This window comes from Lissotriton helveticus (genome assembly GCF_964261635.1).
Source record: "Lissotriton helveticus chromosome 1_1 unlocalized genomic scaffold, aLisHel1.1 SUPER_1_unloc_45, whole genome shotgun sequence".
NCBI classification, from domain to species: Eukaryota; Metazoa; Chordata; class Amphibia; order Caudata; family Salamandridae; genus Lissotriton; species Lissotriton helveticus.
Window position 1 is genome coordinate 1,088,538 of NW_027611687.1, and position 15,693 is coordinate 1,104,230.

General features: G+C 40.6%; 1 protein-coding gene across 1 annotated transcript in view; it reads left to right on the plus strand.

Annotated features, from left to right (window-relative positions):
- LOC144806094 (uncharacterized) overlaps positions 1-15,693 on the plus strand; it is a 615,705-nt gene that overhangs the window by 399,335 nt on the left and 200,677 nt on the right. The window contains 1 exon segment of the mRNA XM_078672530.1: positions 1,368-2,232. Within this exon segment, the coding sequence (XP_078528656.1) occupies positions 1,368-2,232 (865 nt within the window).

The following is a 15,693-nucleotide window of genomic DNA, read 5'->3' on the forward strand; positions in this document are numbered from 1 at the left end:
ACATCCAAGTACTCTCAGGCTACAATTCTACACTCTGCTCTGAATGAAAAACACCTCAACGTTTTCAAAATTCTGCAACTCTGCATTGATTTGGCTTGTAAATTATATTAAATTTTCATGTATTAAGTATTTAATTTTAATACTATAGGTGATTGAAATTACTGACGAAGAAAGCAAGATTTAGCACCAGGCAACTGAAGTCAGTGCCATAAGAAGGATTATTTTGAAAAACTGAAGGACATCCAGCATTCTACGTTTAAACAATTTCCAAAATCTAGGTGCGGCGAGGAAGTGGGAGCTGAGGAAAGTACTATACTGTAAGTGAAGTCTCTAATTTAGCATTTCATTAACCCAGAGCAATGCCATATCCGTGCACAGAATAACGTTCATCTAAAACATCATGTAATTCCTGAGAGGAAGCACACACTGCATAAAAGAAAGTTATAACAAAAGGTTTCTTCTGCAGACCATCAAAGAAAAGACGCTGAGAGAAGACTCCGAAGCTGACACGTTAACAACCAAAAGATTGGAAAATCACCTTTGTTCAACAACCATTTTTAACCAGTTACACAAGTTTGAGACTATCTGACTCTGGGTAGAAAACCACGACCCACTCTGCTCACTCTTGTGAAAACCTTAAAAATTCACCACTTTATTGTGTCCATAACCATCTCAGATTGTTTGTTTTTTATTGTGTACTGTTCTGTAATTCTATGTAAATCGCCTCAACAGTATCTGCTGTGAATGAGTGATATGTAAAACTGTTCAATATAAAAATGGATTAAATGAGCACAGTTGCGCTATAGGTAATGTAAATAAATCTTCGTCTTCAGAACTACAAACCTTAACTTTACACCAAACATAGAAAGGGTAAAAGGAACGGATGTTCTGAGACTCGTGATCCACAATAGTACTGTGCACGTTCTAACGCCCTCAGTTACTGCCATTACGTCAGTGCAAAAAGGTACTTATCAGTTTAATTAATAAATATCAGACTAACACCTTATCACTGCATTGCTAAGAACCTATACAAATAGTCACAAAATAAGTTGCTGCAGGATAGGCTATAACCTAAAGACTATTATCTGCTAGAAATATTTCGACAGGTGTTCCAGGGCTGCTTTCAGACATATTTTGCTCAGTTGAAGTGTTAAGAAGATTACACACAATTTCTTTTAGAGATAAATGCTGAACATTATCTAAACAAGCCCAACTCTAAAATTGGGTTCACTCTTACTGTGGCATATAAGCAAAAGAAAACTAAACGTAGAGATATTAACTCTAGGAATACACCTTATAAAAACACGGACTGTGAGAACAAATTCAGTGTTCAAAACCGCCTCAATCAAAGCAAAATAACCTAAGTTGGGGAAAAAAGTTACATGTGCCAAAAAAGATACAGCCATAAATCTTATCTCACAGAATTTGACACAATGCACACTGGGGGAAACCACTCTCAGTGCAAAGTATGCCAAAAAAGTTTCAGGCATAAATCTTATCTCACTGTGCATATGAGAATCCACACTGGGGAAAAACCTTATCAGTGCTCTGAATGCCAGAAAAGGTTTAGTATCAAAGCGAGTCTATATCGACATGCATTAACCCACTCTGTCGAAAAACCTTACCAGTGCACTGAATGCCCAAAAAGTTTCAGCCGTAAATCTTATCTCACTGAGCATTTGAGAATCCACACTGGGGGAAAACCTTATCAGTGCTCTGAATGCCAGAAAAGGTTTAGTATCAAAACGAGTCTATATCGACATGCATTAACCCACTCTGTGGAAAAACCTTATCAGTGCGCTGAATGCCAGAAATGTTTCAGTGACAAAAGAGCACTTACTATACATACAAGGACTCACACTGGGGAAAAACCTTACCAGTGCTCTGAATGCCAGAAATGTTTCAGTTACCAAAGCATTCTCACTTGGCATAGAAGAACCCACACTGTGGAAAAATCTTTTCAGTGCTCTGAATGCCCGAAATGTTTCATTGACAAAAGCAGTCTCACTTGGCATATAAGAACCCACACTGGGTATAAACCTTTTCCGTGCTCTGAATGCCAGAAATGTTTCAGTATAAAAAGCAGTCTCACTCAGCATATAAGAACCCACACTGGGGAAAAACCCTATGAGTGCTCTGAATGCCACAAATGTTTCAGTGTAAAAAGCAGTCTCACTAAGCATATAAGAATCCACACTGGGGAAAAGCCTTATCAGTGCTCTGAATGCCAGATATGTTTCATTCAAAAAAGCAGTCTCACTCAGCATATAAGAACCCACACTGGGGAAAAACCTTATCAGTGCTCTGAATGCCACAGATGTTTCAGTGAAAAAATCAGTCTCACTCAGCATATAAGAACCCACACTGGGGAAAAGCCTTATCAATGCTCTGAATGCCACAGATGTTTCAGTGAAAAATTCAGTCTCACTCAGCATGTAAGAACCCACACTGGGGAAAAGCCTTATCAATGCTCTGAATGCCACAGATGTTTCAGTGAAAAAAGCAGTCTCACTTACCATATAAGAATCCACACTGGGGAAAAGCCTTATCAGTGCTCTGAATGCCAAAAATGTTTCTGCCAAAAATCTCAACTCAGTAAACATGTGAGAATCCACACTGGTGAATAAAATTATCAGTGCTCTTAATGTCAGAAAAGATTCAGAGGTAGAGATGGTTTCAAGCACCATAAGAAAACACACCATTAAAATAATTCAGTGCTCCGAATGCCAGAAAAGCATTAATTTTAAACGCAATCTCACTCTACATGAGCAGACGCACACAGGGGAAAAACATTACCAATTTCTGTGAATGCCAGAAATTCCTATTTGATAGGCACAGCCTCACTAACCATAAGCGACTCCATACTGATGAAAAACCTTATGAGTGCTCTGAATGCCAGAAAAGCTGCAGAAAAAAACGCTATCTTACCATGAGAAACTCCACACTAGAGAAAATCCTTTTGCCATAAAAGGTTGAATCTGAAAGACAGTGTTATGCTTCATGAGAGAGCCCACTCTGGGGAAAAACCTTATGAGTGCTCGAAATGCAAGCAATGTTTTGGGTACAAATTACTTCTCACTTGACATGAGCGAACTCACACGGGGAAAAAAGCCTTATGTGTGTTCTGAATGTCAGATAAGGTTTAGTCTTGAATACAATGTAATTTCGCATGAGAGAATTCACACTGGACTAAATCCATATACAGGAGAGGAAAGCCAGAAACGTTATTCTCAGAAAGGAGATATCACTAAACATGAGAAATGCATCCACACCAGGTGAAAAGTAAGGTGTATCTTGAGTTGCAGAAAAGCTTCTAACAAGCTGACTTTACATGAGAGAGCACATATTGTAGTTGCAATAGAATTCATCAAGAAACTCTTGCAGGATAACTTAGGCTGCCCGCATGCAACCGCCAAAGAAATTTCAGGCCTGGAAATATTTTTCATTGCAACAGAATCCACAATTTGAGTATCTGAAAGTTACAAAACTCTCAAGGTCTTTACTTTACACAGAGAAGTGTTAGTGCTTGCAAAAATCAACTAATTGCCCAAAAAAATCACAATAATAATGTCTTAAATTTTACTCCACCCAAAAGGTTTCTACTCACCCTTGTTTCTTAACATATGACTGATATCTACTTTTTCATGATAAGATTAAGCCTATGCGGAGTTCCTCAGGGAGGAACTCCGCAAAGTGACAAAAAAACTCTGGCGGTCTACGCGGAGTTCCGCAAGCAGCGGAGTGCGTAAGGTTCATGCAGTTTGTGGTGATTTCATCCCATGTCGGAGGATCATTTGGCCCTTCTCTTCCAGGAAGTTATGGATCTCTTTGTCAAACACGTCCCTGTGCCAGAAGTAGGTCGGGGTTGCTAATCCCACTACTTCTTGGTAACCAAGAAGGACAAAGGCCTGCATCCTAGCTTAGTTCTCAGGGACATCAACCGCTTTCTCCGAAAGGAGAAGTTCAAGTTGTTAAACATGGCTCAGGTCTTATCTGCTTTCGACCCTGGAGATTTGATGGTAGCGTTGGACTTGCAGGACACTTACTTTCACATCCCCGTCTTCCCTGCCCACCGGCATTACCTACGGTTCACGGTAGGCCACACGCATTTTCAGTTTACCACGCTTCCCTTTGACCTTCCCAGCCCCTCCCCTCCCCCGGGTGTTCACGAAAGTGATGGTGGTGGTCGCAGCTCATCTGCGCAGATCAGGGGTTCCAGTCTTCCCCTATCTTGACGACTGGCTGTTGAAGGCTCCCACCTCGAGACTACGACAGACTTCCTGCATTTGCTGGGGTTCTCAGTTAACGTGCTGAAGTCGCACCTGATTCCATCCGATAAGCTCCTTTTCATCGGAGCGGTTCTGGACACAGCACAGTTTTGGGTCTATCCTCCCTAGCAGCAAGTCCAGTATATTGGGGCTATGATACCGATGTTTCAGCCTCCATCCCGGTGTTCGGTGAGAATGACCCTGAGGCTGCTGGGCCTCATGGCCTCCTGCATCCTGCTGCTGCATCATGCCAGATGGCATATACGTGCTCTGAAGTGGGACCTGAAGTTTCAGTGGGCGCAGCACCAGGGGAATCTTTCCGATGACGTTCAGATTTCGGAGGGGACTGCAAGTCAGTTGCAATGGTGGTTTACGAACCAGGATTGGGTCAACAGCAGATCCTTCTCCCTCCCCCAACCTGAGTTCACAGTAGTGACGTATGCTTCACTCCTGGGTTGGGGCAGCCATATGGGAATGGTGGAGATCAAAGACCTCTGGTCTCTGGCGGAGTCCAGGCACCACATCAACCCTCTGGAGCTCCGGGCGATTCGTCTTGCACTGAAGGCATTCCTTCTTTCTGTCAAAGGAAGAGTGGCGCAGGTGTTCTCGGACAACACCACCGCCAAGTGGTACTGCAACAAACAGGGCAGGGTGGGGTCGTGGACCGTATGTCAAGAGGCTCTTCGCCTTTGGACATGGCTGGAACATCAGGGCATATCTCTGGTGGTTCAACACTTAACAGGTTCACTGAACGCAAGGACGGACAAACTCAGCCGCCAGTGCATGATGGATCACAAATGGCATCTTCACTCGAAGGTCGTGCTAGGTCTCTTTCAGTAGTGGTGAGAGCCTTGGTTAGATCTATTCGCCACCAAAGAGAACGCTCAATGTCAGCAGTTCTGCGTGTTAGAGTTTCCAAAGCGGCTCTCGCTCGGCTACCCTTTTCGTTGCGAGTGGAGTTGCGGCCTCCTGTACCACTTCTGCCAAGATTGCTGAAGAAGATCAAATGCGATCAGTCCCAAGTCTGGTACCCCGAGCTCTTGAGCTTGGCCATCAATCCTATTGTTAACAGATTTCTGAAGTGCATTACTCATCTCTTTCCTCCTTCTCCTTTCGTAATACCCTAGTGGGAGTTGACCTTACTTATCTTATGTGTGCTCCCTTTGAGCGCCTACATAATTGTCCTCTTCGCCTCCTTAGAAGACTAGTTTTTTGCTTGCCATCACCTCTGCTTGCAGGATGAGTGAGCTTCAGGCTTATCCTCCAGACCTCCCTTTCTTGCTCTCCATCCAAACAAAGTAGTCCTCCGTGTAAGCCCTCTTTTCTGCCCAAAGTGATTGCCTCTTTCCACATAGGTCTGACCATCAGATTACCTACCTTCTTCCCACCTCTGCTGTGTTTTTCTCTGCCAGGTCCACAACATATAGACTGTTCACACACTTTCTGTAGTATGCTTTGTTCTGGGCAGATAAACTCTAATCCCCACTCTACTTCTATCCTCGTGTTAGTGCAGCCCGATGTAAACAGTAATTGTAATGTATTTAGATTTACATAACACTTACTACCCCATACGAACTTTGAAGCGCTTTTTCGACGAGTAGCACACTACTCTAGGATCCAAAAATGATTAGTGGTGAATTAATATAGGGAACTATAAAATGTATATGAGAGCTGGACATGTTGGTCTGTTAGTTGGGTTAAAAAAGATTGTGGGGGGATAGAAGGAAGAAGGTTTTGCATTTATATAGCGCTTGCTACCCCTGATGAAGTGTTGAAGTGCTTTTCGGTGAGTAGCATGCTACTCCAGATCCCAACAAGATGAATAGACAGATCAATTATGGTGGGGAGGTTGTTTTATTGTATACACACTACTGCACACAAATTAATAAAATTCCGTTGTAAAGTTGTATCCAAGAGGCAAGTATAGTCTCTGATAATATTGTATACAATACTGATAAGTTTTAAGTTGGCTTGCCATAAAGACTGATGCCCCGTAATGTTGATGCAAAGTCATCTGTGCTGGAGTATCTTAGACTCTTGTTGAATTGTACCATCCACCTTGTAGGTACTGCTATTTGTATCATGTCCACGTTGTAGGCAGACACAAACGCCTAAATTGTGCACTATTTATATTAAGCATAATAAGCAAGTAAGTGAGCAGATGACAGTAAGCACTGTACACGCTGTATTAGGTGCTTAGAAGTAGAGTGACATAGAGGGCAATAAACACTCACTAAATCTTTTTTATTATTATTAACAGTCCTCATAAGACCATACAATTCAATACGATGTACAAATAGCCCATTGGGAAACAGTTCAGGCATCATCTGGGGATTACACATCCGAGAAACACAAGTGTCTTTCATGAATACAAATTGACTACTCCTCCAAGGACTCCACTGTATTATTGACACGGGTGAAAAGGCAAACAAGCAGTCAGGAGGCGCACTGATTGTATACCCCCACCTGACAGGATGGTGACAGACCCCAACCACCTGCAGGGGAAACATGCCACCTCACTTAATAGCTGCCTGACGCTTTACTATGTTAGCAGACTGGTGGTTTACAACTGCGCCGACATTGGGGCACCACATGTTTTTTCCAGCATAATCTGGTGTACTCCCCCTGTGTGGGATGATAGCACCCACTGAAAACTGCACCGTTGTGTAGTCTGGGACAGTGCACCTTCCATGTAATTCTGAACTGGGCCTTTAAATACGGTACTATTTTGTGTGCCTATTTAATTCAGGTATACAAAGAATGTGGCACTACTTGTATACTAGGGTAGGACAAGGAGGATTGAATTTCTATGGTGGCAGAAATGTTTCTGTCAAAGTGCTTTATGCCCTAAACACTCTCCCGTATCCTGAACATAATAAGATTACGTAGAATACACCTCTGCGTGCCTAATGCTGCCATTTGCATTTCAAGACCAGTGATTAATGGGGCTTTATCAAGGTCAAAGCCATTAGGCGTTCCCGACCTGTCTGATACTTGCATATGGAAAAGATGGGTCATTTGAACCTAAAGATAGATAAACATATTCATAGGTCACGATTTATGTCTGCATCTAATATAAAACTGTAAATTAGGAGAGGTGATAAGTGAGAAGTTAAAGGCAGCCGCTAATCGAGCTGCATTTGTACATAGGCCTTCCTATATTATGATATCTATTCGTGCTTCAGTCTTTAATTGTAATGAATACTTTAAAACCCATGCATGAAGTCATCGTCGAGCTGTTTAGATAATCCACCTGTCTCGCCACCTCTTCCCCACTGCATCCTTAACCAGTGGCCTAGCCAGTGTGCCCTGGGCCCCAATGCAAGAAAGGAAATGTGACCTCTGCCCTTTATTTGGACTGCAGAAAACAGCAATAATCATTGTTCTGTGGGCCCCTCAAGCCTCTGTTTGAACTGTGACAAACAGCAGTTATCAGGGTTCAGTGGGCCTTTAAGGCATCTGGAACCTGGTGCCACTGCACCTGCTGCACCAATGGGAAGCTAAGCCCCTGCCCTTAACAGCTTCTATGTTAGTCCCACTGGAGAACCAAAACAGCCAAGTACTGATCTGGCCATATATGCAGGCATGCAGCCGCCTCTTCCACTGAAGGGATTTAAGTCGCATGAAAGCAGCATGCGGGAAACAACCATTTTCTGAGGTAAAGTCAACCAACACCTCGTCTGTTCCAACCTGAATCCATTTAAAACCAGGGACGAAAAAACGGTTCATCGTCATCCCTTGCTTATCAGAAGGGTAAAACAGATTAATCTAACATTACAGTGTACCACATAACAAATTGTGATTCTGTTTACAAATTAAAACTCGCATGCATATAGAAAGGGGAGTCTTTGGCCAAAATAGCCATTTTCCCTACTCATGCTTTTAAAACATCTTATACAAAAAATGCTAATTACATTGTCATCCGGAAATAGTCATTAGCACCAACTCATAAGCAAATGCCACTTAGAATTGTCTTTCACTTCAAGCTTTCAAAGGTAAATTGATATAAAAGCAGTATTGAATTTTTTGACGTTGTGTACTCTTACCAAAATTTAGAGCATCAATTTTATATGACACATCATAGAAAAAAGGAGTTCTTTAAATATACTAAACCTCCTGAAACGTTCGATTAACCAGTTATAAAGTCACGTCTAGCTTAGTTAGTTTATAGTCTTTTTTTTATAATAGTAATTATTTCACATTGTTACTGAATATGCATGGCTAAACACTTAAGGTCCCAAAGGCGAGACCTATTGGCTATGACAATGCTTGTTATTGATTGAGTACATTGAACGGCACAACTTTTGATTAAGTCCTGAAGAATACCGCAAACACCTCTTCGGAGGGTTAATAGACTGAAACATGTTGACCTTTTATTGACTCTAACAGTGCATATATATTTCTCCCACAGTGTCCTGTTTTTAATCCTGGCCCAGGGGCGTACAAATAATGGAAACCCTATACCCTATAGCAAGTTTTAACTTTCACTCTGCTGCCTCCACTACCCTGAGCTCATTATTGTGGTATTTAGTATACCTTTCTTTACAACAAAACATGCCTGAACTCCTCCCTCTCAGTGAGGGGGTTGTATCACTGTGCAAGGAGATTCCCAATAAAGAAGCATGCCAACTATGGTGGGTGAGGGAAATCGTCCTTTTAAAGGGATATTTCATTTTAGCTAGGTCTTCATTTGAAACCGTAATCGTCAGAGACCCAAGGGTTTCTTGATTGTGGTAGAAATGCATTTTTACCCCTTCATTGTACGTTTAAGCACAGACCATTGCATGAAATGTTGTGATCTATGTAGGGAAAATACTCTGTGCGCTGACAAAATGTGTTACAATAACAGAAAGTTGATAATCGCATTTAATAACTTCTCAAACCTGGATTTATCTAGAAGAGAAGTCTGTTCATTCTAGCAGATTTTTGATACCACAAGGTATAAGAAATTAGGGGATCTTTATCCGATATCTTTATCAGTAAAGTATCTGAAATTATTGAACATAAACTTTTCCAAGTATTATTTCTAAAGATTAAGGAAGTTCTATTTTGGTCTTTTCTAAACTAACCCCAGTGCGTAGGACTACAATAACCACCTCTCACAAATCAATATTGTGCTTGTTTTAGTGAGAAAGCTAAATGATATAGGAGCAACCAGGAAATGGCGCCAGTATTTTTCTTAGGAAGCTTCAAGTTAGAGAGTGAAAACACTTTTTAGAATGCTCCAAAAATTGTGAGAAAGATATTTCAATATGTTTGACAAAAAGAATAGGGACATTTCATTACAATATTGAAATGGGAACTAACAGGAACAAATATTTACATGACATTACAAAAATATTAGAGACTAAATCTCAGCAATATAGGAAATACTGAGGCTCATGTACTAATAATCCATTTGGTAAAAAGGGGTTGCTTGTAGAGTCAGCACACTACTTTGTCTGTGATAGCTTTTAAATAAAGGCATTTTTTTAATGCACCCTATTTTACTTTCAGATTCACAAATGTCCCCTTGGGTTACTACCTCCTGTTACTGTTTTTCAGTCCACATATGGTTTCAAAGCTCAATACATACCTTAACAATGTATTAAATATTCAGAAGGGAAACCATTAACATTCCCCTTCCAAATTCTGAATTGTTAAATGGGCTTAGTACATTTGAAAAAGGGGTTTAGCATTTGCAAACTCTGTGAACTACTGAACCAGTAGATTTTTTTAACAATAAAACATGAGGCAATTTGTCTCAATTCCCTCCAAATTAAGTTTTCTAATATTGTTAGTTGAATGATAACTGGTGCATGTACCTATTTAGTGTTAGTGTTGCTTCAGATCAAATAAAAACCATCACACATAACTCTTACACAATACTTAAAGACAGAATTTCTGACATCCAGCGTTAATGTTTTGTTAAATATATTTGTAAATGTTGTCACTTAAACAGGAAAGCAGCTAAAGCAGTCTCTGGACATAAAATAGTATGTAATCATGATCTTTAGATGCATTTTCTGAGTTTCAGGAACAATGTGTGTCTCTGGGTTTACTCTAAACCACTATAATAAACATATTCAATGATTTGAGATTTGATCTGTTTGTACTGGTTTCCATTGCAGACAATAATCTAGATTTACACCAAGGATCAATTCCACCCATGGCTTTTAAAATCTATTTATCATTGATCTTTTTTAGTGTTATCGCAACTAAAACTGTAATAGAACTGATCTGAGAGATGGACCTTCAAGTATTATGCTCAGTCAATTTATTGAACAAACTATGGAGTTAAAATCTGAATAGATTAGATACACAAGCATTGTCTGACCACTGTATTTTAAATCAATACATTACTTATCAGCACATTTTCTCTAGGTACATTTCAGTCATCTTCTATTTTTCACGGAGCTGTTGCTGGTCTGTTAGAACTCTTTCAAAAATATGACATTTAAATGTCCCAAAAATCAGGAATTCTAGTTTCAAGCCTGGTCAAACCTTAATGAATGCTACACCAAAAGATGCCCTTCTGTTCCTACATTTTATTGTGCACCATGATTCAGAAATGGCATGTTTTTGCTTTCGGAAGTAAAATTCTAAACATATTTATTGTTGTTGCCAGCCGAAACATTATCACTAATTGGGATGATAACAACAAGTGGTCTTGTGATGCTTGCTGGAATGGGAAGTGTTTAATCAAAAAGTGGATGGAATTCAAGTTTAGGAGACAATTTTACTAAAGTGTATGGATTTTGTATATATTTCAAATTGTTGATCTCCAAAATGGCCTAAATCAATAAATTGAATTGAAATTCAAGTTTATCATTTGAATCCTATTGTTGGAAAAGATGTGATTTTGAACCCCATGAGGCGGTTCCTTTCCAGAAAGCATTCAGGTTGTAATCATGAGTCAAATAATGCTGAGGAGGTTAAAATATTCAAATTTAATTCTAATTACATATGAAATGTTCAATGTTCAATATATTTCTCTTAGTATTTTAATGTGAGGACTTTATTGTTTAAGGAAAATAATTAGTATTTGTTTTTCTATATGTAGGAAGCATTACATTAATGAAATCACTGTATCCTACCTTCTTTGTTTCCTTTCCTGTTCTTTATGAATGTTTCTATTGTTGAACTTTAAAGATTGCCCGAAATTAGGAAATGTGCTCTACATAACTTTGCTGTGTTACATTATGTTGATTTTTATGTACAACTATCGTCTCTTATGTGTATGGCAACTGATGTTCTGTTTTGCTTTAATAATCAGCTTATGTTTATTAGGTTTTATTCTTCAATAAAATGTTTCAAACACAACAAATGGTAGTTGATATGTATTTACAACTGCATCATTTTTATTGTATGGGCACTTTCAAAGGGGCCAAAGATATGGTCTGCGGGTTGACGGAGTACCACATTGGCATCAGCAGGGAGAGGTTTGGGCAGGTGATTGGGGATACATGTAAACTTGGAAGTAGGGGGAACAACGCATATACATTGTGTGGACTGTGACTCCTGAAGTTATTGTGAGGGATACCATGCTACCCTGTAAATGAATCCCCTATTGATTATTAGCAACAAACTTTATTCGGTTTTATAAAAGAAAACCATAAAAGTCATACATAAAATGATAAAACATTTTCCAAGTTACAGATTGACAAATATAATATGTCCAAGTTAATCAGAACACAAGATAAAAATTCATGAATTACAGTACAGAAGTTAATCGCAGCTTGACCTGAACAGTGACCCGTAAAAAGTTAAGCGTATGCAAAACAGTGTCATTAGAGCAGTTGTAAAAAGTTAAGAGCTGGTCTCACCCTCCTAAACCCCGCTTTTTTGAGAAGGGGAATAATAAATAACTTTATGAAAGACAGCATTAAAATTACAAAACATTAAAAAAGTGCATCATGTCCTGAGGAGACTCACTGTTGCAGCCACAGGGCATGAGGCACGAGGCCTCTGTGAGAGCCGCAAGGGTGTGCCAAGAGGTAATGGAAGAAGTTGAGCCGAAACTGGGTGAATAGAAAAAGATCATGGATGCTTTTAAGCCCTAGGAAATAAGGTTCGATGGTTGGTACAGTTTTGAACACAATGGGCCACATGCATCAATGTAGGATTTTGCATTTCCTAAATTGCGAAAATTAAGGAATCGCAATTTAGGAATTGCAAAATCCTATGCATCAAGAAATCCTAAAAGTTTTTAGGATTTCTTAATTTTCGGTATTTGCGATTCCTTAATTGCGAATCGCAATTAAGGAATGGCATTACATTGATTCCTATGGGCCTAGAGGCCCATAGGAATCAATGCCGTTTTGCACTTTTTTTTGGCGAATCCCATTTGTTTGATGCACTGCAAGGGTACAGAGGGGGGTCCAAAGGACCCCCCCCCCCCCCTGCACCCCTGAAATGTATTTTAAAGTGCATGTTTCACACACACATGTCCTAAGGACATGTGTGTCTGTAACATGAAAGTTTAAAAAATGCAATTGTGAGCATTTTCATAACTTTTCGCAAATTACCACGAGGTTCAACCTCGTGGTAATTTGCACCCCCTAATTGCTAATTCGCAATTTGAAAAACAATCATGCATTGCTTTTAAGGAATCGCAAATTTGCGATTCCTTAAAAGCAATCGCATTTTTGGAAATCACTAAAAATAGCGATTTTCACAAAAATGTATGATGCATCCCAAAAACTTATTTAGGAATCGCAAACAGCCGAATTTACCGATTCGCACCGTTTGCACTTCCTAAATAGGTTGATGCATGTGGCCCAATGTACTTACGCACACTAGGCTTACACAGCTAATTTCCCTTTCTATCACAGCAGCTCATTCTTTAAAAAACATTCTTTGACCAGAGAAAGGTCTCTCTTACATATGCGCTCAGGGTTAGCAAATAGTTCCTACCTACCCTGGAGAGGCCAACTCTTATATACTGGAGCCATCGGATGCTTGAGACATGGTCAAGTGAAAGGCATTCCCGTAGGATGTCTTTGCTAAGTGTATTTTCTTAATTAGCCCAAATATTAAGCCACAAAGCTAGGGGATGGAAAACCAGTAAATCTGAGAGGAAAGGCATCCCCAACTCTACGTGCACAACATAAAACGGGGTGCTTTGTGGGACAGAAAGGGCCCATCGCAGGAAAGAGTTTTCAGCATTTTGCACTGCCCCTACCCCAATGTGGCCCCATATCTCACTTCCATAACAAACCTTTGAGATATATTTGTCTTCATATGTATTCAAAAGAGCCCCTACTGGCTTCCCTCCCACTCTGCTGGCAAAGTTAAAAACAGCTGAAAAAGCTTTCACTAGATCACCTTTCTTCCAAGTCAGCAAAGGGCACAAACTCAAGGAATCATCAAACACAACTCCCAAATAGGAGAAAACATTGGTCTTCGGTATTGACGAAAGTCCGAATTTAAAAGTGAACTGCTTAACTTTACGAGGTCCCACCTGCATAATGAACGACTTGAATGATTTAACGAAAGGTTCAAGTCATTCATAAAAAGGGCAAAAGAATTCAGAAGAAGTTGTAGGCCCCTAGCTGCCTTCGCCCAAGGACTGCATCGTCTGCGTATAGGAGGACTGGCAGGCTACGCTTGCCAACCTGAGGACAATCAGCATTTGTGGCCAAAAGGGTCTTCTCTAAGGAGTTAATATAGAGGTTAAAAAGAAAGGGTGCTCAAATGCACCCCTGACACACCCCTTTCTTGATGTCAAGCTGACTAGACACTTTCAGATCCTTTGAATAGCAGACAACCGCGGTTGAATCACGGTGAAGATCCAGCAGAAATAAAATTATGTTACTGTCTATGCCAATGGAGGACATCAGCTGCCACAGCTTGGACCTATTGACACAGTCGAATGCTGAGGACTGGTCCATGAAGGCTAGGTATATGGGGCTGGAACGAGCCACAATGTATTTGTTGAGAACCATGTACAGGTTTAAAACACTGTTCCACGGTGGAACTACCTGGGCGAAAGCCTTTTCGGATATCGGATAAAAAGTTGTTTTCATCAACCCAAGATACAAGTGTGTCAAGTACCATGTGGCCCATCACCTTCACCACAGAGTCCAGAAGAGAAATGAACCTATAACAATAGGTACTGTACCGATATCCCTTTTTAAAATACCGGGACTATAATCGATAAAGCCCAAGAATCTGGGCGGCAACCTGGACTGCAGCATTGATAACAGCTGTGAGGACAGGCACCCAGGTTTCTACGTGGGCGATGTAGAGATATGGCGGGATCCCATCTGGCACGGGGGCCTTGTTTTTAAACAGACCCAGAATACCAGCTCTTAGCTCTTGGGTGGTAAAAATAAGTTCCGACTTGCCTTCCACCCTTTCCTGCCCCTCAGTTGGCGGGGTATCCGACTGGAAGATACCCTCGAAATTATGTACTCAATTGTCCTCAGTGATATGGGCTTCCAGTAATTTAGCATTATTTCCAGATAGAAATGGGCTGTTAATAATGCACCAGAACTTTGAGCTATTACTCAGTGTACTCCAGGCCTCCATCTTCAGGGCCGACTCGCGAGTTGCTAGAGCAGCCTTATATGCTCTTCGTGACCTTTGAGCGCCATCCTATCTCGGGCCTTAACACCCAAGGCCTGTCTCAGGTTCCTGGAAGCCTGGGAGCATGCCGAACCATCGCTGACCTGGTGCTTACAGCCCCCACCCTTATGACAGTAGACATGGATACAAATGCACCCCGACAAGATGACAACCTATTAGGCAGATTCACAAAAGTCTTAACAAAATATAGAGTTTGTTCTTTGAAACCATGGTCGATCATTGTATTGATGTGTCCTGTGTGTTGTTTTGTCTTTTTTACCTGAGTTTTGGTGCTTTTTCGCTAGCATGTCATCATATATTTGACTACACGCTTCACAGTGACCCAAGTACTCTGAACTCACACCGCAAGTATCAATTTGTTGCTAGCAGACTCTTTTACAAATACATTTGTCCTGCTTTTATAAGTATAGTTTGTTTCACAGTTGTTTCATTTTTGACATGCCTGATCCCCCAGTTTCAGAATCCCAATCACAACAGGAGCTACTATAGTACCAGACTAACAGTGGTGCTTTTCTGCTCCTATCACTGGTTATTTCAGCAGGGTTACAGATATTAAATAAGATAGATAGATATTGGACTGCAGCCAGACTGCACAGCTCTCCAGCCCCATTTCTAAAGTGCACCTGGGAGGCCTGCTTAATATTCAAGTCCATATCCCTGTGCATGTTGAATAACCCAGTCTTGCTTTTCTAATTTGTGCCCTAGTTTGGTTATGTTTCATCGTGCACTAGAGGAGCAGAATGAAAATCTGGACAGGACCATAACCTGGTACTAAGGACTACATTTGCACTTAGTACTTGGAAACTTGCTGACTCAGTTGAGGATCTGAAACTCCCGCCATCCCACAAAGCAAGCC